Source organism: Cydia strobilella, chromosome 10 (assembly GCF_947568885.1).
Source record: "Cydia strobilella chromosome 10, ilCydStro3.1, whole genome shotgun sequence".
NCBI classification, from domain to species: domain Eukaryota; kingdom Metazoa; phylum Arthropoda; class Insecta; order Lepidoptera; family Tortricidae; genus Cydia; species Cydia strobilella.
In genome coordinates, this window is record NC_086050.1 from 1,426,471 (window position 1) to 1,448,865 (window position 22,395).

General features: G+C 37.0%; 3 protein-coding genes across 6 annotated transcripts in view; all 3 read right to left on the reverse strand.

Annotated features, from left to right (window-relative positions):
• LOC134744847 (regucalcin-like) overlaps positions 1 to 7,929 on the reverse strand; it is a 290,519-nt gene extending 282,590 nt beyond the window's left edge. Inside the window, exons 1-7 of one of the 4 annotated variants that reach the window (XM_063678777.1) lie at positions 7,888 to 7,929; positions 7,540 to 7,611; positions 6,695 to 6,905; positions 5,092 to 5,292; positions 4,083 to 4,295; positions 2,501 to 2,673; positions 43 to 1,958 (exon numbers count right to left, since the gene is read on the reverse strand). In XM_063678777.1, the coding sequence (XP_063534847.1) occupies positions 1,794 to 1,958; positions 2,501 to 2,673; positions 4,083 to 4,295; positions 5,092 to 5,292; positions 6,695 to 6,905; positions 7,540 to 7,569 (993 nt within the window). In that variant the 5' untranslated portion in view covers positions 7,570 to 7,611; positions 7,888 to 7,929 and the 3' untranslated portion in view covers positions 43 to 1,793. Of the gene's footprint in view, positions 1 to 42; positions 1,959 to 2,500; positions 2,674 to 4,082; positions 4,296 to 5,091; positions 5,293 to 6,694; positions 6,906 to 7,539; positions 7,857 to 7,887 lie in introns of those variants that run through there. The other 3 variants (XR_010128124.1, XM_063678778.1, XM_063678775.1) reach the window with 3 other exon arrangements.
• A 628-nt stretch (positions 7,930 to 8,557) lies between these two features.
• LOC134744828 (tRNA (34-2'-O)-methyltransferase regulator WDR6) lies at positions 8,558 to 14,061 on the reverse strand. The gene is made up of 5 exons (XM_063678746.1): positions 13,897 to 14,061; positions 13,537 to 13,829; positions 13,014 to 13,199; positions 10,119 to 12,469; positions 8,558 to 8,646 (listed from the first exon to the last, which is right to left on the reverse strand). The coding sequence occupies exons 1-5, from the start codon at positions 13,955 to 13,957 to the stop codon at positions 8,571 to 8,573; spliced, it is 2,967 nt and encodes a 988-aa protein (XP_063534816.1). The 5' UTR covers positions 13,958 to 14,061; the 3' UTR covers positions 8,558 to 8,570.
• Positions 14,062 to 14,512: 451 nt separating this feature from the next.
• LOC134744830 (2-oxoisovalerate dehydrogenase subunit alpha, mitochondrial) lies at positions 14,513 to 21,064 on the reverse strand. Its single transcript, XM_063678747.1, has 9 exons — positions 20,955 to 21,064; positions 19,958 to 20,223; positions 19,372 to 19,480; positions 18,908 to 19,055; positions 18,060 to 18,225; positions 17,428 to 17,628; positions 17,106 to 17,224; positions 14,741 to 14,888; positions 14,513 to 14,644 (listed from the first exon to the last, which is right to left on the reverse strand). Exons 1-9 carry the CDS (start codon positions 21,012 to 21,014, stop codon positions 14,566 to 14,568), a joined length of 1,296 nt encoding a protein of 431 aa, XP_063534817.1. The 5' UTR covers positions 21,015 to 21,064; the 3' UTR covers positions 14,513 to 14,565.
• Positions 21,065 to 22,395: the final 1,331 nt, after the last annotated feature.

Genomic DNA, 22,395 nt, shown 5'->3' on the forward strand with positions numbered 1-22,395 from the left:
ATGTTAAAGACGAGAATTTATAGAATCAATGAAATACAAATGCCAGCTGAATATATTATAATTTTTAATAAAATAAAATAAAACAAATACATTATGTATAGGTGCCTAATTTTGACTTTTCAAGTTGTATTTAATGATGTCACAATTTTATAGAGACATAGAAATCGAAGATCGACGAAGGGTACGTGACAGCAAAGAAGCGTGAAAATTAAGCAATTGACCGATTACAGTAACCAAAATTTCATACAGTTAGACCAAGCTAAGTTGGCAGCGGTTTTGATAACGCATACAGTACAAGTGTTGTTTAAACGTCATAATTTCATAGAAGATGACGTATAAAATAACGCTTACATGGCTACCAAAATCGCTGCCACCTTAGCAAGAAACAAAAAATCTAGTTATCCTATACCTGTTATTAGAGGGACACAGGGACCGGACAACCCTTTCCGCGATAAAACCCTTTCAATGGGCGACACTTAAACACGGCTAACACATTGAAAGACTTTCCCTTTTAAGCTGCAAGCCCATTCATACCCTTACCTTTGACTAACCCTTATTGAAAAGCTAACCAAATATAAGGCTAGCCCTTAATAAGGGTTACCCTTATCTTTAAGCGCTTTTTATAAAGGTTTCCCTTTGCGTGAAAGAGACAGGATTAGTATATATCTACGGTAGTGTATGAAAAGGAAAGAAAATACGTGCCTAGTCAAAGAACGCCGCCGTCGCCGCCGACGATCGCTCGTATTCGAAGTAATGTGTGCTTTATGAACAAGGTAGACGACTTAAATTAGCACGCTTATATGCTAAAAGGAAAGCCCTTTATAAGGCTAACCCTTATAAGCAATATGCAAGGTGTTGGTGAGCGGATGATAAGGGTTTTGTAAGGGTATTTGGGCTACCGATTACTCAAATGTGGTAGCTTTATATAAGGGTTTTTTAAACCAAAACAAAGGGTTTCGTCTGGCAAAGGGTATGGTGAGTTAATCCTTATGCAATACCCTTATAAAACCCCGATAAGGGATAGCGGGCCGGTCCCTGGAGGGACATCTGTCAGTCGCACCCAGCCACATGTGTCGCATCTGTCAGGTTATCTTGAAAGTAAAGTGTGTCGAGGGTAACTTAAAGTGTATCCAAGGTAATCTCTCTCATCGATAAAAAGCGCTCTCCCAGACAACTTTAGGGTTAATGACTGGTATATTTGATCTTAGAACCTGTTGTTAAAAAGACCCGTGACACCAAGCCCAGTAATCTTGAGAGTGCATCCGCTGGGATGTTTCTGTTCGCCGTCGATGTTGAGACGCGCCGTGGTTACGTAAAGTGTGTCGAGTCAACTAAAGTGTGTCGAGGTTTTGGGCAAATCGATGGATTTATCACTAATCACTAAGTACTTGTTTTTTTTATTTTATTATAAACTGATCGGCGATTGGCCCTAGTCACACCTGATGGAAAGTGAAGACAGGGCCTAAGATGGAGCTCACCGCAATAAAGTGTTGTTTTGTGCAATAAAGTGTTTACTACTACTACTACTACTACTAATAAGCGATATCCTAGACAACCTTATAGTTTATAGTGTTTAATTACTAACATCATTGAACCTGTCGTTACAGCCCAATTATCTTGAAAGTGCACCCACTCGGATGTTTCGGTTCTTCATCGATGTTGAGGCGCGCCGTGGTTATGTAAAGTGTGTCGAGCGAGTCTAGTAAAGTGTGCCAAGTTTAAAGCGTATCGAAGTCCTGGATACAGTCGATGGTTTAATCGCTAATGAGTTATAAGTGGTATCCTTGACAACCTTATAGTGTGTCATTGAACCTGTTGTTAGGTAGACCCGTCATTTCGAGCCCAGTTATTTTGAAAGTGCATCCGCTGGGATGTTTCTGTTCTCCGGCGATGTTGAGGCGCGCCGTGGTTACGTAAAGTGTGTCGAGTTTGGCGCCTCCGAAGGTACATGAGGTGACCTGAACAAATAATTCCATATGGCACTTTAATAAAATAACCGTGCTTGCTAGGAAATACAGGAGACTATGTAAATTACTTTAAAAACGGTTATACGACTTAACGGTTTGTTTTTGTGATTGTTTTAGCAATCCAACCCAGCGTTTGTCTCGTTAGATTTTATAGAGATTTCATTGAAGTAGAAAATACTTTAAAAGACATTACAAACACATGGCTATAACGATAGTACTAACAATATTGTATGGAATTTTGAACGTTCCGAAATAAAGATATATATATATATATATTTTTATTACATTAGAGAATTTGTTGAAACTTGAGGGTAGGTTGATCCATCCAAAATGACAAGTTGTAAAAGAGCCCAGTAACTCCCTTTTCTTGGCTATGTATCTTACAAGATAACTCACACCCTCTTTTAGTTTTTTTTTCTGAGCATTTTTATGCTTTATATCAGGCGCAATCGAGGCTTGACGACTGACTGACTCACGATTTTTTTTTCAATTTGCCAAGAAAAGGGTTAATTGAAGACGATGATAATGAATACCTGTTTAGCGGGAACTTCCACTCGCTGCATCAACTCGCCCTCAGGGGATATCTGCAGGACACAACCACCGCCGAACACCGCCACCCACAGGTTGCCGTTTGTGTCGATGGTGCAGCCGTCCGGGGCTCCTTCTACTTTGTTCGTCTCAAAATCGAACATGTACTGGAGATTGGCTGAAAAAATCGTTTATTTCAGACCATTGATCCATATAGTTGGTAACATGAAAAAGTTAAAAACTATCTCTCTAACTCTGCCTAATGGCAAAAAAGTCTTCGACTCGCGCCTCAACAAACAATGTCACTAATATCAGAGAATAAACAATAGTACTAGGTACAGAAGATTCACTCTCTAACAAAACGCGTCTATTACGACAGATATGACCGCTAGGTGGCGCTACAGGCGTCCGTTCCGTAGCGGTGCACGGCAATTACTATGGCTAGACCTCAGAACTGGGGGAGCCGCATGTACTTGTAGCGGCGCGACGAAATCGCGGAGTGAGTCACGCCTGCTAATATACAGGAAGTTTATGTACGATAAGCCATACTTTCCGAAATAAATATGTACGTCATAATGAAACTTTTACTATAAGACCATCTTAACCTCGTAAGGCCCACCATACAAAGTTTTCCTATTTTTAATTTGAACCTTGTTGTATAGAAGATTAGGGTGACTTTCGTTTGTTTTATAAAACATTGAAACGAAAGAAATGCTACTTAATTCAGTTAGTGTAAGGTTCAAATTAGATTGAAACAGAGTGTACATTGGGCCTTACGAAGTTAAAACAGAGCCATGGCACTGAAAACCTCTCACTCCAGATTATCCTACGGAATCGTATTATGGGGTAATAGTACCGACATAGATAAAATATTTATTCTTCAAAAAAGATGCATCAGAATAATGGCCAACATTGACGAAATGGAAACCTGTAAGCCATTTTTTGTAAAGTATAAAATACTCACTCTTACCTCTATATATATTCTAGAGACCAGCAAATTTGTAAAAAAACATAGCGAACTATATTCTCCTGAAACACTACCCAAAAGAAACGACCGAAATTTAAATAAACTGAAACTTCCCTTTTCTAAACTGAAACTGTTCACATCTAGCCCACACTATATGTCAATAAAAATATATAATCACCTCCCAAATAACATAAAAAACGAGAGTAAATTAAGCCTGTTTAGCAAGAAACTAAAAACATTTCTGTTAGATAAATGTAACTATAATATCAGAGAATTTTTTGAAGATGTATAATATCTCTTTTGTGATACTTGTGATCGTAGATTGATTGTAATTGTATTTGATATTGTGCATGGCAGATTTTATTTAAATGTAAAATAATTAATTAATTGTTTGGCACATATGTAAATAATAATATGTATAATTTTAGATTAAATAAGTATGTTTCCCGTATGTGGAACTGTTGCCGTGCCCTAACAGGGCGTCACATGAACAGCTTATATTTAAGAACACCTGTACCTGCTATGTGATATGCAATAAATGATTTCAATTTCAATTTCAATTTCAATTTCAACCTGGCTACTTTTCTGAACATGACACTGACTCAAAAATGTATGCTTACAAATGTCCCCAGTCTCAACATCATAGTCGTATCTTCTTATCTTCCTTTCTGGAGAGTCTATATAATACATGGCCTTAGATTTCAGGTCCCAGGCGAGGCCGTTGGAGATGGAGATCTTGTCGCAGAGCGCAGTGAGGCCGTGCGAGTCCAGTCGGTAGAGCGAGCCTGTGTTTTTGTCCAGGTTGAATTTTTCGTCTTCGTGGCCAATTGTGCCTGTATGCCATAGGGAAGAGTTATTAATAGTAGTACCTATAGGTGAAAAAATCGTTCCTTAAATTTGACTGCTGAAATAGACGTCGCTGTACTTCCGCGTAGATTATTCGGTAACTCTGGTTGTAAAGAATTGATGACCACAAAACATACGCCGTATGTTTACTATCTAGTTCGGCTGTCAAAGTCAGAGGCAGCGATTTATTCGAAGATTTAAGTCTAGTAGGTAGATATATTCATATTTTTATGCATCAATGAGTAAAGTAAAAATAACAAAGAAAAATACACAGAACATAGATTTAGATGACCGCGATGATGATGGGCGGCTTTAATTAACGCTTTTATTAGGTACGCTACATATATGAGGACATCCATTTTTAACGTGAGGCGTTTAGGGATCTCTAAAGGCTTGGCCAAACACCACGCGGCGCGGACGCGGCGGCACGCTGGGTCACATCAGTCGGACGTGAATGAGAAACCCTCCGCGCGCGCATGCTGCTGTATCGGGCGCGAGTCACGCCCGCATCGCGCGCGCGATGAGGGCGTGGTGAGAGCGCGAGGCCGGCGCGATCCATTGAACAGGCATCACGCGGCGCGGACGCGGCGCTGCGTCATGCCTTGTGTTTGGCCAAGCCTTTATTATATTTGGAAGTAAAATTTAATAACATGTATATAATAAAATAACGCTATAAATAAATAAAATCCGGAAGCAAATCGTTAAGTGGTTGTTACACCTTCTCCACTCACTGTTGTTACCCGATTAGGAGTTTTAGAAATTGTTCCGTTTTTAGAACCTAACCTGCAAAGAGCCGCCCCGTAGGATCCGCCTTCCCATCATTCAGCCTGTTCCTTGGAGACTGCTGGTCCACCTCCCCCAGTTTCCTCACAACCCTGGCTGTCCCAGTTCCATCCCACTGGATAACTACGAAATCGCGCTCCAAGCCCACTACGAAGTGGTCCAAGTGGTCTTCGAGGGGTACTATGAAGCCTGGACGACCCTCTGAAATGGTAAAAGAAATTAAAATAGGACGACGGGAAGTTTATTGTGTTTCATATTTCCTCTCGTTGTCTACAATCCTACACTAACTATAAGTTTCTGTTTGACTCTATGGGTGACTAGTAGATAGTGCCTTAAGGCCAGTTAAGGCATTAACTCCGCCATCTGTAAAATTTTACATCTACATTTTAAAATAATGCTGACTGAGCTAGTTTCATTTTAATACGTGTACGTATACCTAATCGCTTACAGTGTCACACACAAACACACGCTCGCACACACAGTATAATATCTAAATAGTCACTTTCTTCAAGATTAGAGTGCATGTTCAGTTACTTTGAGCACCTTGACCGCTCCGTAGGTATAGATCGAATCATATCAACTGAGCTAATGCACTTACCTGTACTAACAATGGCATTGTATTATTACAATACTATTATCTGATTTTGTTACAAAATAAGTTAGAAGTGCATTGCATGTATATTTAATTTTTAACCTTATTCCTTGTTGAATGGGGTTAAAATAGTCTAAAAACATGTTGTAACAAATGGTTTTCTACAGAGTGCATTCGTTTTGGGTGTCGACGGTTGTAAAATGCAAATAAAGTTATGTTAGCCATTATTTAATTAGCGTATTTTGGAGCCTATTGTTAAAAAAAAAGTCGTTAATCTATACTAACATTTCAAGGCGGGTATAATCTGCTTTTACTACGAGGTAGTTATCCTAATTTGTGGTTTACCACCCAATGGCATTGTATTCTCGAGACTCTTTGAGTAAACAGGTAAGTGCATTAGCTCAATTGATATGATTCGATCTATACTTGGGTATCTCCCAGTGGCGTAGCTAGGCGTGGGAGAAGTAGGCCTCACGCGAGGCCTCTTTGGGCACAGTGAAAGAAAAGGGCCTCGCAGATGCGATTTCGCCCACGGCTAAATTAGTTCACGCTACATCTCCTATAGGGGCCGTGCGCGTTGGAGGATCTGCCATCTTGTGGTCTGAATCGGAAACATAAACATGACACTTCACGCCAAAGCAAGTACTCTCATCTACCGTTCTCGTACATTTTCTTGTGCATAGTAGGTTCTGCCATCTCGTGGGCTACATCGGAAACATAAACTTCACATTTACGATCTGAATCGACACGATACGATCGACGAAAAATCTGACGGCTCCTGTGCTGCCCTACAGTTCATGCGCGCTCCCTAACTCCCTATAGGTAGATCTGATAAGCTTCTGTACAAATATACTGTCCGCGCGCCAATTCCGTGCATTCGGAGGTCGAGGAAGTGGCAGGGTGTGCGCCGCGCCCGTACGTACAAAATGACACCACTTTGTCATGACGCCCAACATTCCTAACATTCCTCAGCCGTGCACGGAATTCGCGCGCGGACAGTAGGTAACTCACCTAGAGTAGCGCTGGTAAGGCTCTCCTTAGCCGGATCATATTTGTGTATAGTTTTCTCATTAATGCTGACGAAGTATAGAGCTTGCACGCGTTCGTCCCAATGAGGGCCTTCGCCCAGAAGAAATGCGCAATCCGCTATCGCTTCCACTTTTATTCCAAAATCGTTGACTGGTGACGTCATTTCTGATGTCGATGATTCCACAACTGACGACTGAAAATTATAAATTATTGAAATTATATAAAAAACTATTGAGATATTAGGAGAAAAGATTATATAATTATAATTATAAGAAGAGATAAATACCGCTCTCCCCTACAGGCCCTACATATATATTGGCGTGTAAAAGAGGCATTACACATTACACATTAATAATAAAGACACAAATTGGGTTTGGATTATACGAGATAAACAAAATTCTCGGGATATGATGTCAATAGCCGATATTAAACATAAAAAAATTCAATTGCATACCCTTTAGATTTTATTCATATCTAAATAACCCCGATTTCGTCCCTGACTCACTCACTGATGATCATCAAAAGTCTTAGGGTACTTCCTGAACTCCTAGGAAGCTGATATTTGGTATGTAAGATAGTATTAATACACAAACAACAAAAAAAATCAAAATCTTAAAATATGGAAAATTGTGGAATTTTGTATGGGGATCTCAATTTCACAAAGACATTTCTTACAATTTGGTTTATCGTCTATACTACCTAAGCCGTGGGAAGTGATACATAAATGAATATAATTTAGTACCTACATCTAGTCTGTATCGTCTTTTTGACATAGTTATATTAAAAATATTTAATAAAATAAATATTTACCTTGTCTTCAACATTACCTTATTTACCTTAGAACTTGACGATCCCATTTCGATATTCTTTAATCTTACTTCAAACTTTCATACAATTTCCTGCTGAAATTAACACCAACTAAAACAACATACTTACGTATTCCTAATAAATATAATAAATAAAAGCTAATAACAGATCCAAGGAAATATTAACTACAAAAATGTAAACTACTGAAGAAAATAACTAATCTAATAAGTATAATAATAACTAAAACAAAATCACGCACAGCGAAATGTTCAGACCGATATTATAATTAATTAACCACAAAATAATTTCATTTTAGTAAAATAAAAATAAAGTAACTTGATTTACGGTATCAAAAACGACCGTCCTACCTCGCCACTTGCTATTTAGGTACAGTACAGAGATATATAATAAAATTATTGTAAACACATAATTGTTTACAATCACCGGTAATCCTTCTCGACGACCCTATAATCAGAAAGTAGATAAATTGTGCTAATTATATAACAATCTAGTCACGTTCGAAATTAGATCTTAACGGTATAGAGATAAAATGTTAAATGGATTGGTTGGCATTTTATACTGCTTACGTCATAACTCTTTAGACTAAAACATACTTCAAAGTTCTCACTACTTGACTAGGTACTTGTTATTAGTGCTATAACAAAATCGGTATGGTCCGATCACGTTAAGTTTTCATGCATACTACTCGTACGTCAAGATTGGCGCCTGGGGAAATAAGTAGGTATGACTATTACTGCCAAGTGCAAACTAAGCTTGGTCGGAGTTTAGTCACAAATATTCCAACATAAAAGCATATACAGACATAAATAGTAATTTTGTAGGTACATACATACTAACGACGAAGACTAATATAGGTATAAATTCATACTTATAATTTTCCTTGAAATTTTTGCACCTATAGATAGTATTTTTTTCTAGGGTTTTGTGATGTCCTTTGGCGAAACAGTTGAATATATAATTTATATTTTAATCAGAATATATTAAATTTATCTAAAGTAAGAAAACAGCACATATATGTAATATCGATGATTTATTCATTTAAACTTGGTTTCTTCAGTTCAATGACCTCCGTTCCTTTTCCAAACACGCACACTTTGATGCTTTCACTGAAAGCAAATAGAGTTCATAAGTTGTTGAAATGAGTCATAGTTTGAGAACAAATTTTTACATACAAGTTTTTATCGCATACTGTTATTTTCTTTCAACAGTGAACTGTAATTTTTTTTTTGTCATTTATTCAATATTGCTTAGCGATGAAAGCATAAGATATATTGGTATACTAGCCAACAACACAAAGGTTCTTAAATTATACAGTGTCAGTCCAAACTAACTCTGCACAAACTTGGCTACCAACGTCAAATTCCAAGAAAAATATGACATGTACGCTACGCTTCCAATAAAGCTGTGCGAGGCATCTAGGTCCGTGGTGCGAGGCAGCTGAGCGGTGAGAGGATGCGTAGCGAGGATGTAGAAAGATGTGAATGTTACCACCAGAGATGCGCGAGCTAGCTTAGCGGTTCAAATAAGCGAGCGGGGTGCAACAGGCGGGAGCGGAGCTTTTTAATGTTTTTCACCTTAGCAGCTCGAACAAGCCTACTTTCCTGCGAAAAAACAGTGACGAAAGTGCGACTTTCGTCAATCCAGGGAGTGAAACAAAGTAGCTTTTTTAATTTAGTGAAGGCCATGAACTGCCACTTCATACTTCGGGGTCTATTACAAATTCGAAATACATATACACCACCACATTTCAACCTTTAATATGTTCTCACTACTGAGGTGAAAAATTGTATGTGTCACACGAGAGCAAAGTTATTTTACATCTCGTGTTTTGAGTCCCTCGGTACGCTCATGATTCTAACTTAGAATCTTTCGCTTACTCGGGACTCAAAATCAACACTCGAAAGAAAAACCAACTTTTCTCTCGTTGCACAAATAACTATTTTGCTCGCGTCGCGTCACATCTTTCGCAACACATTCCTCGCTCACATCCTTCATATGTAAAAAACCTCGCTCCGCCGAGCTGTGTCCACTCCGCTGCGCTGAGGATAGGTAAATCAAAGAGGATATAATAAGATAGAGCGGGACTGTCATAGTAAATTTTGTAACCACAGTAAATTCACTGCCATCTATCGACACACTTTAAAAGTAAAAGTTAAGATTTATAAAAATACGATAAAATGTATTTAAATATGGATAAATGTTTTTTTATTTATTTGCATTAATTATTTTTATGATTTTGATCCATGTTCTTACACTGATATGCGTTAAAATTGTTAAATAACAACCGAAACTGTCAACGCCCTCTATACGAGAGTAGCCAAAACTAGTGGCGCCATCTGATCGAGAATCAAATTTTAGGGATTTTCGAGGCACGTTTTTTCCTTAGACTGTATACATCTATTACGGAGTTATATCTATCTTTGGGTAAATGAAGTGTTTCTATTGGTTTATGGCAAACACATCCCTCGCTACGCATCCTTGGTGGAAACGCAGCCTTACAGTAGTGCTTCCACAAGTTGCCATTGCCAAGTCGGCGCAGAGTAAGCTTAGACGAACTCTAATGGCTGTCTCAACTCACCTGCCACTCTCCATCAATTCCATTCCCTGAACATCAGCTACATCGCAAAATGTCTGCGAAACGAACTCACATAGAATCCCTTCCTCAACCTTCCATCTTAACAAGCTGGCCCTCTGGTCTACTGACACAGACACTAAATACTCTCCAGAGAAACATAGACCAGTTATCTGGGAGCTGTGCAAGGAATCCATGTGGGACGAAGATGTTATCTTTGCAGAGATCAGGTTAGGCTGCATGTTGATTATATTCAGATGCATAGCGTTGTCATCGCCACCTGTTGCTACTAATATATCCCCATTTGATAATAGTTTGGATGCTATACTGTTTATGCCACTTTTGTTGGTTGTTGTACTGAAGAATGGCAGAAATCCATCGTTGTTAAGTTTACTTGTATCCCAAAAAGCTATTTCACCTCTTGTGGTACAAGTTACTAAAATCGTTTCATTTTCAAATTTGATGCAGTGTGTTTTGAGAATGCAAGTTTTGTGATATTTTACTTCATTAATCAGTTGAAATTCAGCATTTTTATCAATGTTAACATTGTATATTCTGAGATAGGCATCCGAACATCCAACAAATACAATCAAATTGTTATCGTCTGTTTGTATGATTTCGATATCCATGACTCTAGTTTCAGGATCAAAATCTACTGTACAGTTTCGCCAGTTTTGATTACCTTTCTTTTCTTTATCTGTCCCTTTTATTTGATAATCTAAAACTTCTTCAAATATCACTTTTATTTCATCTTCTTTCTTATCAAAATTAATTATATTCAAGCAGATTTGCGCTCTACCTCCAGCTGATATGACAAGTATCTTTTCATCTTTTAATTTATATAATTTCAATGCTCTTATATTTGATAAATGTTTATAAACAACTCTATCTACAAATTCCATTCTAGAATCGAGATGAGAAACTCTTAAAGTAGTATCTTCACCACCAGAAACGTAAAACATCTTTGATGGATCCAAATCACTTATACAACATTGAAGGCAGTTAATTTCTTTAGAATGTGAACCATTTACAATATTTCTAGAAACAATTTTACTCAATTGGAAAGCAGCTATATTTATATCAGAGTTTTTGATATATATTAATTTAATAAACTCCTCATATTTATCATTTATTTTATCTATCTGTCGAACTGCATCCCAAGAGCGATGTCCACCACCACAAGGCACTTTCAACATCTTATTATTATTCCTTATATCATAAACAACAAAATCTCTTTCTTGAAATCCACAAATTATACTTTCATCTCTATCCAGGAATTTTTCAACCCATTGAAATTCTAAGCATTTGTTACTCATATATTTGACTTTACCATGTCTTATGACAAAGTATCTAATGGTACCATCTCTCCCTGTGCTAATAATTTCATTATCCTTAATGGCTATTGAGGTAGGTCCGTATCTGCCGTGGACTTTACGAAAGGTTTTTACTGGATCCTTTTCTCCTTTTATATAGACATGTATATTCCCACATCTATCTCCAAGAATAGTCATGTTATTTTTGACATCAATGGCGGCAGCAGTCAACCATCTTTCTTTACAAACTGGTAAAATATAACTGCAAATCTTCTCCGCTTCATTTCCTTTTGCAACAACATTTATTTCACCATTTTGTGAACAGAAAATTAGATGTCTATTGTCACCCCAATGCATAGATAAAATTTTCCCAAATTCCAGTTTAGTGTTTATTACATTCTGCAAATAATCTTCTCTGCAATTTTCTATAAAAACATCTAACTTCCCATCCATATCAGAAACTGCAATAATCTGTCTACACAAAGACATGCTTAGCAATTTATATGTAGAAGTATGATTCAATCTATATTCCAATTTATCTTTTCCTTCAACACAATAAGCTATACAATTATCAGTCATCATAACTATATTTCTCCTAGCTGTAAAAACTACTTTCTTGACATCTGCATTCCTTTCAAAAGTATAATTTTTACTGACATCAGCAACTGACAAAGGATGAACCATAATACCACAGTCACCTCCCCCAGTAACTAAACTATCATTATCAGCATCCACAGCCCAAATGCAACTACTCTGATGAGCCAAATTCTTCCTTAGAGGCCTTCCATTAAAATTCCAGAAGCAAATAGCCCCATCCTCCCCTACAGAAACCACCATATTATTACTAATACAGGATCTCATAACTCTTGCTAAGTGGCCATAGAGTTCATGTTTGCATAGCATTTCTGTGTGTTGCCAGTATTCTTTAGTGTTTATTTTGTGTTTGCTGACAGTATTTGGAGACCATATCCGTAAGGATCTGTCGTCAGATGTAGTGACAATGATTTCTTTTTGAGGATCACACGTTATCGAGAATATTACACCCTGAAATAAGAAAGAACATACGTAAAGTGGAGTTAGATCCCATCACAGATGATATTGCTATCAATAAACACAGTAAGTAATCTTTTTTTTAAGAAGACAAATCTGTTAAATGCCATTCATCTAGCATGATAATATAATACTTTGATTAGATTTTTTTTTCTGTAATAGTAAAATCATTTATCAAAAGTCATAAATACATAAATGCAAAATGTCTAAAATAATACAATCACTAATAAGTACCTAAAAACTAAGCAAAAGTAAACAATTATTTCTAAAACAATATTTTAACGACTAGATTATAAATAAAATCTTGTTAAAATAAAACAAAACACAATTAGCTCTTGTTTCTTTAGGTATTAGAATTAGGAATGTAAAAAAATTATGTAGGTACTGTTCAAAAGACTGAAAAGTTTCCTAAAAATTAGAAAAGTGTCATAATCTCCTAATAAATTATACTCAGGAAACTGTGAGAAATATCTAAAATCCTTCCACATGAAAAGTCTTCAATCTTTGGAAATTTAGTCAAGATAGAAGCTTTACCAACCCTGTGTCCCTTCAAGTGCTGCAGTGGCTCTGCCTCGCTGCAGCAATGTATAATGACTTCGGAGAACACGGTACCAGCCAACACCAGAACCTCATCTTGTAATGGTATGAGTAGACCGCTGTACAGAATTGAGTTGTCTTTGCTTTTATGCTGTGACAGCAAGGTTTGAGATGAAATGTCCCAGAACTGAAAATTTGAAAATTTTATATTTATATCACATCTGAAAAAGGTCTTTTATATGCAAGATAATAAATGTGATAAAATGATAAAATTATATGTGGTATTTTCTATAAAAAGGGACCTTATTGTCGATGGCGCTTACGCCATTATAAACGATGCTCCGATATAAATACAGTGCTGCGCGACGCTGTGCGGCGTAAGCGCCATCGACAAAAAGGTCCTTTTTATGGAAAATGCCCCATATGATTAAATATCTATAACTTTTTTTTAATTCAGGGATTCAGAGAGATCTGTAACAGTAGCGATAAAGTATTCTACGCTCAAATACAACAAACTTATTTACCTGAACAATATTATGTGCTGTCAATAAGGCCACTTTATCATCATCCACCCATATCCCAGAGTGTAACCAGTCGTCACACACCACCGGCGTGATCAGACGAGAGCAAATTTCACCTCTCTCTCTACTTGGGCCAGTAAAACTCAACACAGTGAACTGTTTCCCACCAAAACATAGTATTTTATCTCCACATTTTGACGGCACGAAACAATATATTTTCTGACCTAGCAGCGTAACTACCCTTTGTACAGACTTTAAAGAAGCCTTGTAAAATATATTCGTGTAACTACCGATACCTGAAAGCGATAATTTAAGTAGTTAAATAATTCGAAAACAGGTATCAAACATAACCACAAAATTTACCTGCAAATATAAAGTCTTGGTGGAATCTAACAGCTGTCACGTCAGTGCGGACAAAAGCCATGTTTAGTAAAGGTTTCTTAAAGTATATTTCATTACGATATTATTTATTAAAAATATAAAACTTAATTGTTTACGTTAACTTTTCACATGGACTCGACATAGGCACGCAAAACGTCATGTTGACACTGACTGTTACGTTCCGTTCCGGTCACGAAAAATTATTATGTAAATAGGGGCCACCGCGAACCTAAACATCGATACTTCGTCTCATTTGTCCCGTTATCACTTGATATCTCAAATATACTCTGGCACACCCACTTTATCAGTAATAAGACGGGAAATTTAAATAATGTAGGCGCGAAGAATTGACTACCCATAAGGGCTCTCCACACTCATGCGCGAATCACGGCGCGGCTTCTCGCCGCGATTCGCGCATGAGTGTGGAGGGCCCTATAGATTTTATCTTTAGTCCTTGTCCTTCTGTTCAAATTCCTATTTCTAGTGCTGTGCCGCCTTATTATTGTATCGATATCGATATGATGTTCGTTCTATATCAATATTATCAATACAAACCCTGTTCTATCTACATTAATAATGTGGATAATTACAAATAATAAAATCAAAAGCAAATATTTTATTTATAATTTATTAAAACTTAAAAATTTGCACCTATTCGCTTTGATATTGATTAAGTGGATAATGTTCTCCGTATTTCTTTAAGTGGTTTTCCATTTCCTTCATTTGTTTTCTGAAATAAAATAAAGAATAATTTTAGTTTCCTAACCAACTTGTCAATAACATGCCCCAAAAAAAATACACTACAGAATAAAACATAAAAACTTACTGGAGATGTTCTGGCATTTCGTAATAGACATCTTCCAGCATTTCCTTCCAATGAGGTTTCTTCTTCTTTTCAGCCTCTTGCATCGTCTTCAGCACCGTGCTTCTGGCTTCCTTCTGGAATGCTTTGTCAGCTTCTTCGTCCCATAAACCTGCAAATAAACAAATAAAGAATAAAAAACTGTAACAGATGTCATATATTAAAGAAAAAGTGACGAAGCCCTCCAGTGGTTAAGGCCGAGTAGAGTAGTGGAGGGCTTCGTCACTTTTTCTTTAATATATGACATCTATTACAGTTTTTAATTTATATATAGTAGTGTGACTACTTAAAAAAACACAAATCAAAATATTTAATAAAATAATTTGATTTGTTCCCAAACTTGTTCATAGATGGCAGCACCAGTCTCTCTCGCTACAACGTAAATCCGTAAGGAGTTCGTTTAGGAGGTGCAAGCGCGCACTGCTTGCCCTTAGAGCTGGTCAAAGACGCCTAGTCTTACTAAGATGGCATATAGTCGAGAAATTCGGACGGGCACCGCCGTGGCAGGGTGGCCTAGGGGTTCATGGCGTTAGCCGCGATAGCTAAAGATGCCGGTTCGAATCCGGCCTTCACCACTGGAGGGCTTCGTCACTTTTTCTTTAATATATGACATCTATAATAGTTTTTAATTTATATATAGTAGTGTGACTACTTAAAAAAACACAAATCAAAATATTTAATAAAATAATTTGATTTGTTCCCAAACTTGTTCAAATAAAGAATAAACTGAAAAATAAAGAATACTTTGAGTATACACACATCCTTCTTTCAATTTAACAGTTAAATCAAATCTATTCTATGATATAGGGCCCAGCAGTCATTAATAGAGATGGGCGAAATGTGTCAGTAAAAAGAAAAGAGTGATATATATCTTTCTCTCACTGGGATATATATCACTCTTTTATATCTTTATATCCGTATGCGTCACTGCTCCCGCTCGCAACTGTATCGGGCCGATACAGTTACTATCGATACTATCGGCACTTGCTCACTTTACGTCATGTTATGAGTGAGAGAGAGGACACTAGAGTAGTTATTATACCGTGGCGAGATTGTTTCTTTCATTTTGTATATTGGATGTCTTGGATGATTGTATCATGATGGATATTGGATATAGATCGATTCATTCACGAAGGCGCTTGCTTTGGTTCGTATTGTCATGCTCATGCTATTACTTTAGGTTTGACAAATCTGCGCGTCGTAAATTGCGCTATTTATAACCTTGACCTTGCATTTAAAAATGAATGTATTGACGTTATTGAATTTTAATATTTTTGCGTAATAAAATACCTTATTGCGGTTTGTTTACATTTTATTAAATACCTAAAGGAATACACTCAAGTCCCGTCGAAACGAACGAGGTCAAAGCAAAGCGAACGATTTGCAAAATTTTGGAAATCGCAAATACGTTTGGTGTAAATCCTTAAACTTATCAAAATATGACCTAAATTAGTTTGCATTTGCATAGTTCAATTCTAACTTTGTAGGAACAAAACGCAGCTAGTGTATAATAACAACGAAAAAATTCATGCTACAAACAAACAACTTTAAGCTTTAAAACTTTAAGCAATAGAACTCAATTTGACTCATCACATCATAGCATTGTACTTCGGTTGACCGACGGCGTCGACGCGCGGCCGAGACAAAGAGACAATAGACATCGCTTATCTTATCTATCTATTCACTTTAGTAAATCCTTGCCGGGGGTGCGACGGTGCGAGTGTACGGATATATTGGGATATACTGATATATTCGGATTCGTAAAGACAAGAAGAGTGATTCATGAAAAGAGAAAGATATATATCCTTTATATCTATATCCCCTGAGCTACCCATCTCTAGTCATTAAGGCACAGTAGAATGAGTGAATAACGACTGCCTGTCAAACATCAATTTTGTTAGTTCTGAAAAGTGGGATTTAAACATCGTAGTTTTGTTATATTACAAATGTTGAAATTGAAAGTACGATAATGAATAACTAATCGTTTGTATGAATAAACAGTTTTTTATGCATTAGAAAAAGTTTCTGAATTAGAATAGGGCGGATGTATTGTATGTTAATTTCTACGCCTCGGTTAAAATATTGAAGGAATAGGTTGGGAGTACGTAATACCTAATTTTGTCTTGCAGGTTGAAATATATGCTTGAACACTATATCATGTGACATGATGACATGAATTTAAAAGGACATGATTCATGTCCTTTTAAAATCAAATAGGATAAAGTGATTGATATTAATTTCTACTAATGAAATTACAAGATTTACGATTACTAATATGTCCAAATAAATTCGAATGTGGTTATGAAAGTTTTATAATTTATTAAGATACCTTTGCGTTCAAGATATGCTCTAAATTTGCTTATTGGACTCTCATCTTTGTTCCATTTGTCTATTTCTTCCAATGGTCGGTAAGCACTGCTATCATCAGACGTCGAGTGATGACTAACTCTGAAATGAACAACACACATTATGCATTGGTATCCATTGGATTTGGAAACCTAAACGTCCAGTCGTCCAGGAGTAGAATAATAGCGTGACGTCATTTTAGGTCATATTTTTTTCGACTAAAAATATTGAACGTCATTCAATCCCCCAGGTTTTGTGTAAGCTTCTTGATATAGTGCTTATACTAGTACTTTTATTATACTCACCGGTAACACATAGCCTCAATAAGCACCGGTTTATTCTGCAGCGCAAGTTGCCTGGCACTCGACACCGCGTTGTAAACCGCTAGTGTATCGGTGCCGTCCACGCGGATAGTGTGGAGCCCGAGCGAGGGGCCGCGGGCGCCGATGCCGTCTCCGCGGTACTGCTCGCTGCTAGGTGTGGAGATCGCGTAACCATTGTTTCTGCTGTAAAGTCAACGTGATCGATGTGAGGTTCAGTGAGATCATGTAAGAAGCGCATGTTTTAATCAAAAAATTCAAGGATAGTAGTACCTACTGACTAGCTATGCTTAAAAACTTTCACCTTTCACCCTAAATAGGATTTGCCGTCTTTACCGGTCAGGCGGAGCTCGTGCCGAGAACCTCTACGCTCACCTTCGCTCACTGGAGCCTCAAAACTAAAAATATTCCTTTAGATACCATACCTACACTTAAAACTTATTTGAAGGGTCCTAAAATTCTTGTCTGTCCGAGGTTTCCACAAAGGCAACAGTCTTGATGGTGATGACTGAAATGTTTTCTACCTCGAATTTTAGTCAGTAAGTTAAGTATTGGTTTCTAAGGGTTATTTTCCCTTCCTAAGCTTTATTAACTGTAGCAAAACTATTCTAGCGTACCATAGGAAAATGACAGGGCAATCCAGCGTCGCAGCGAAGTTAAAGGCTGCGTGTGCGTCGCCTTCGGAAGCAGCGCCCTCGCCGAAGTAACAGATGACTACGCGATCGTTGTTCGGTTGCCGCTTAAAGGCATACGCTGCGCCTGCGGCTTGGGGCATCTGGGTTGCTGGAATGCAAAAATAAATGGGATTGTCAAAATTGCAGTCCGAAACAGTCACGGTTATATGGTCATGAATGTCATGATATTCCCTTGGCAGTGTCAAAAGTTGTTGCAGCATCGGTATACAATTATTCACTGTTGTTATGGCGCTGTAAAATTACAACACTAACAAAATATTTCATGCACTTAAAAGTATTAAGCATGCTGAAGCTAACTTGGTTTCCAATTGAACTAAGATAACTACTCAACTCCAAGAAAACTACCCAACTGTCCAAAAATCTTTTAAGCCTGTGGGAATAGAGCCATATGAACATATAGTAGATCAGGTAACATAACAGAACTATACAGGCCTATCAGCTACTTTCAAGAGAATCAGGGTGCATGCAAACATTGGCTATATGGGCGTGACGACATAAAAGGACTATTTTCATGACTCTATTTTTAGTTTTACGTAATACCTTAAAGTAAGTAGTAAAATCAGACAAAGATAACTCTGCAGCGATTTTGATACCAAAGACCGTGTACCTATGTAACATACTGGTATGCAAATAAAGATCTCTATCTCTATCTAATTTTTAAATTTCTATGAAATGATGACGTTTAAAATAACACCACAGCCTGAGATATCAAAATCGCTGCAGAGTTATCTTGGTCAGACTAGTAAATAATATAAACTGTTAGAAATTACCTAGTGGACTGGAGATGGTGACAATGTTCCTCTGGCTACTGCCATAGTGCACTGGCATCTGACGCCCTTTGCCGGGGTCCTCGCAGTTGCCGTAGCACTGGTTGATCAGTTCTGACACGGTCATGCCACGGTGAAGTAGCACTCCCAGCTAAAATTAAAAAAAAACTACATAAGCAACTGTTTTAAAACAATTCAGGGATGAAGTGTCTCAACAATAGACCTTGTCAATCAAAAGCGGCGGCTCGGCTAGCATCAAATTAGGTCCTTGTTAATTTATTTCCAAACTAGCAGGGCCGGCTGCCGAATGGTAGGCAATTTGGGAAGTTTAAGAACGAATGAAGGAAGAACAACCTAAGAGTTAGTAAATTTGAGTGAGGCTAAATGTGGACGAAAATTGATACAGCTGATAAAAAAAATGAAAAAGTTGGATGACTTGATTTAAAATAACCGATCTGTAACGAAACCTCTCGGTACTGTGCGAAGACCAGGTCTTGAGGAGACAGGGCGGCGGAGCTTCCAAGGTGCACACCCTCTTCGCCGTAGTTGGTCATATAGAAAGAAATACGACCTTGTCTGAAAAATAAAAAAGTATCCAGTTATAATCGAGCTTAAATAAGGGGATACACATAAAGCTTAACGAACAAAGCTTAACTTTTTTTTTATACCTTGTATTTTTTTTTATTCAATTAAATCTATTTATTAATTTCGTTTACGTAGTACCACTGTATATATCTATGATGATATTTATTTGTATTTAGATATATATGTATATAGCCTTTCAAACAGTCAGAAGAAAAAGGCGAAAAATTCAAATTTTCTATGGGTCGATAACCCTTCGCGCCTCTATATTTTAAATTTGCCGCTTTTTTCTACTGACGGAAATGTCTTGACACTGACACACTATATTATGCCAAAGAAACATAAACCATAGACTTGAGACTTTTATTTAGTTCCAAGATAATTGAAATTGAAACCATTAATAATCTGTGGGTTTTTAAGTTTTTAGCCACATTAGAGACAATATTATGTTCCTCTACAAATTTTACTCACCTCTGGGACTCATACAAGATCTTATCCATCTGATTCTGCTGTATCATGACCTTTAACATTTGAACAAGTTTCTCATTATCGATACTGGGTTCTTCATGTTTATCGATAATTTCGCCGTTGTTTTCCATCACTCGGTAGATAGGGATGGGGTCGTAGCTGTTTTCGTTCAGAAACTTCATTTGCGTCACGTACGGAGCTTTCGCTCCAGGAAAGTCTGCATTTTTCCCGCCATTTTGCACTTCCGGTCTGGTGTGGGTAGACAGCAACTGTAAAATGTTCTTGTTTTGAAATAAAACATTATTAAAGGATGAAGATAGTTTACTTTAGAAAATCAAATTACGATATTTTCTTTAATAAAAAATGATTTTAGACTAAGAGATAGAGATAGGCACACAAGTTCAAACAAAAATACAGTGATACGTTGATGATGAGGAACAACCACTAATTAAAGTAACTTATCTTATCAACAATAATTTTGATAGTCATATAGTCAGCAGCAAAAGTTGCTAAGCGGGCTAGTTGTTAGAAAGATGAAACCAATGGCACCGGAACACAACTTTATTGTTAGTTAAGAACACCGCTCGACCGTCTAGCTACTTATTATGTGGCTGACTGTACATGAAAATACATCTTCTTCCTCGATTCCTCATGACTGAGGGTCGCGATGTTATTTTGTGCATCAAGACTCTCCATTCTGCACGATACAAATATGAAGAACTTTAAAAAAGAAATTAACATAAGGTAAACAAAGTCAAAATCTCGTAAGAAATTTGTCACCGCATTGCGCGATTTGCGCGAAAGTAATACTAACGATGACAGCTGATAACTTCGTGTATTATTTTGTAACAAAAATCGAATGCAATCCCGCACAATTACTAAGCGCCGAGTAAAATGTTGTTTACACAACGAATGCGACTTGACCTAACCTACCAACCTTTCAGATCTACGCTATACTATTTCATTTTAGTATGAAAATTTGTATTATTTAATAACTTACCCTGACTGTTTGCCGAAGAGCGTTAAGTCTCACGAAACTAGCACCGGTTTTGAGCGCCATGTTGCCACTGACGTACTGAATGGCGTGATAAGGCCTTTCGTTCGACGGGGTTATTATGTGTCGTATGTTTTTCAACCGGTTGTTTAAACAATTCGTGGGACAATAAAGTTAGCTTTGTCAAAGTCGTATCGGTGTTTTAGTGTTGATCTAAATTAAACCTTATAGCATTGCGTTACAGTTGTTTTTGAATGTAATATGGTTGGTAGTGTGGTGATTGTCGTTTTAACCAGTTGTACATATATATTTTGTAATATTTTACTTTAACCTAACATATAACTTTAACTAAATCTCTATAATTAATTAATAATTAAATCTTTTATCTTGATCATCATTAATTAATTATTATTATTATAATATCAGCAAAAAAGCCGTTGCTGGATGTACTTGTCTTGTAGGTCACCCCATTCATGCAGGTTTTTTACGATAGCAAGTAACTTAATGACTTTAAGAAAACCTCACTTAATGACTATAAGAATTTACAATTACCTTGCAAAAGAAATAACTAAAGAGCAAACATACACAAAATTCGTTAACAAGCTGAAAACCTACCTAATAGACCACACTTTTTATTCACTGCAAGAGTTTTTCAATGCAAATAAGTATTATTCTAAAATTATAAAATAATATTAAAACACTAATACTGTACGTGTTTAAGTATTATAGTTGGTCAAGCAAATCTTGTCAGTAAATAGGAACAAAGAAAACTATACTCATCCTTTTCTTTTGGGTGCTAGTACTAGTGTAAGACAAAGATAGTTTGATTCTCTCTGTCTATGTTTGAAATGAGACAGTCCCCTGACAAACTATAATTGAAAGATTTATGTACCCCTGTCTTTGCATATTTTAATGTACGTGTAATTGCAATACCCTTTTAGGGTAACATGTTGTAACGGAACTATTGTACTTAGAGTAAGACCTGTATACCAACATGAGAGCAATAAATATTCTATTCTATTCTATTCTAACCTTTGACCTTTTTTGTGCATTTAGGTACCTATGGAATAAAGAACTTCGAATGATCGATCGTCATCAATTAGTGGTAGGTAGTTGGCCCGTCGAGATTTGTTGATATTATAAAATCTTCAAAACAACAATTAGGCGATAAGATAAGTAATTGTTGTTAAGAATACCCCTAGTAGTTATCTGGCGCAGTTAAAACACGTCACTCACAGTGCTATAATTATTATACATAGGTAGTGTAGGTACTTACAACTCATCATCATCACCGGCCTATATACAGTATCACCGCTGCTTATTGGGCCTGCCGCGACGAACCACGTTCAACAGGTTGCCATAAGTGAGAGCGAGAAGGCAATATCTCTTTCTCGCTCTTACTTATGGGCATTATGGGTGCGTCGCACAATGACCTTGGTGCGGTGCG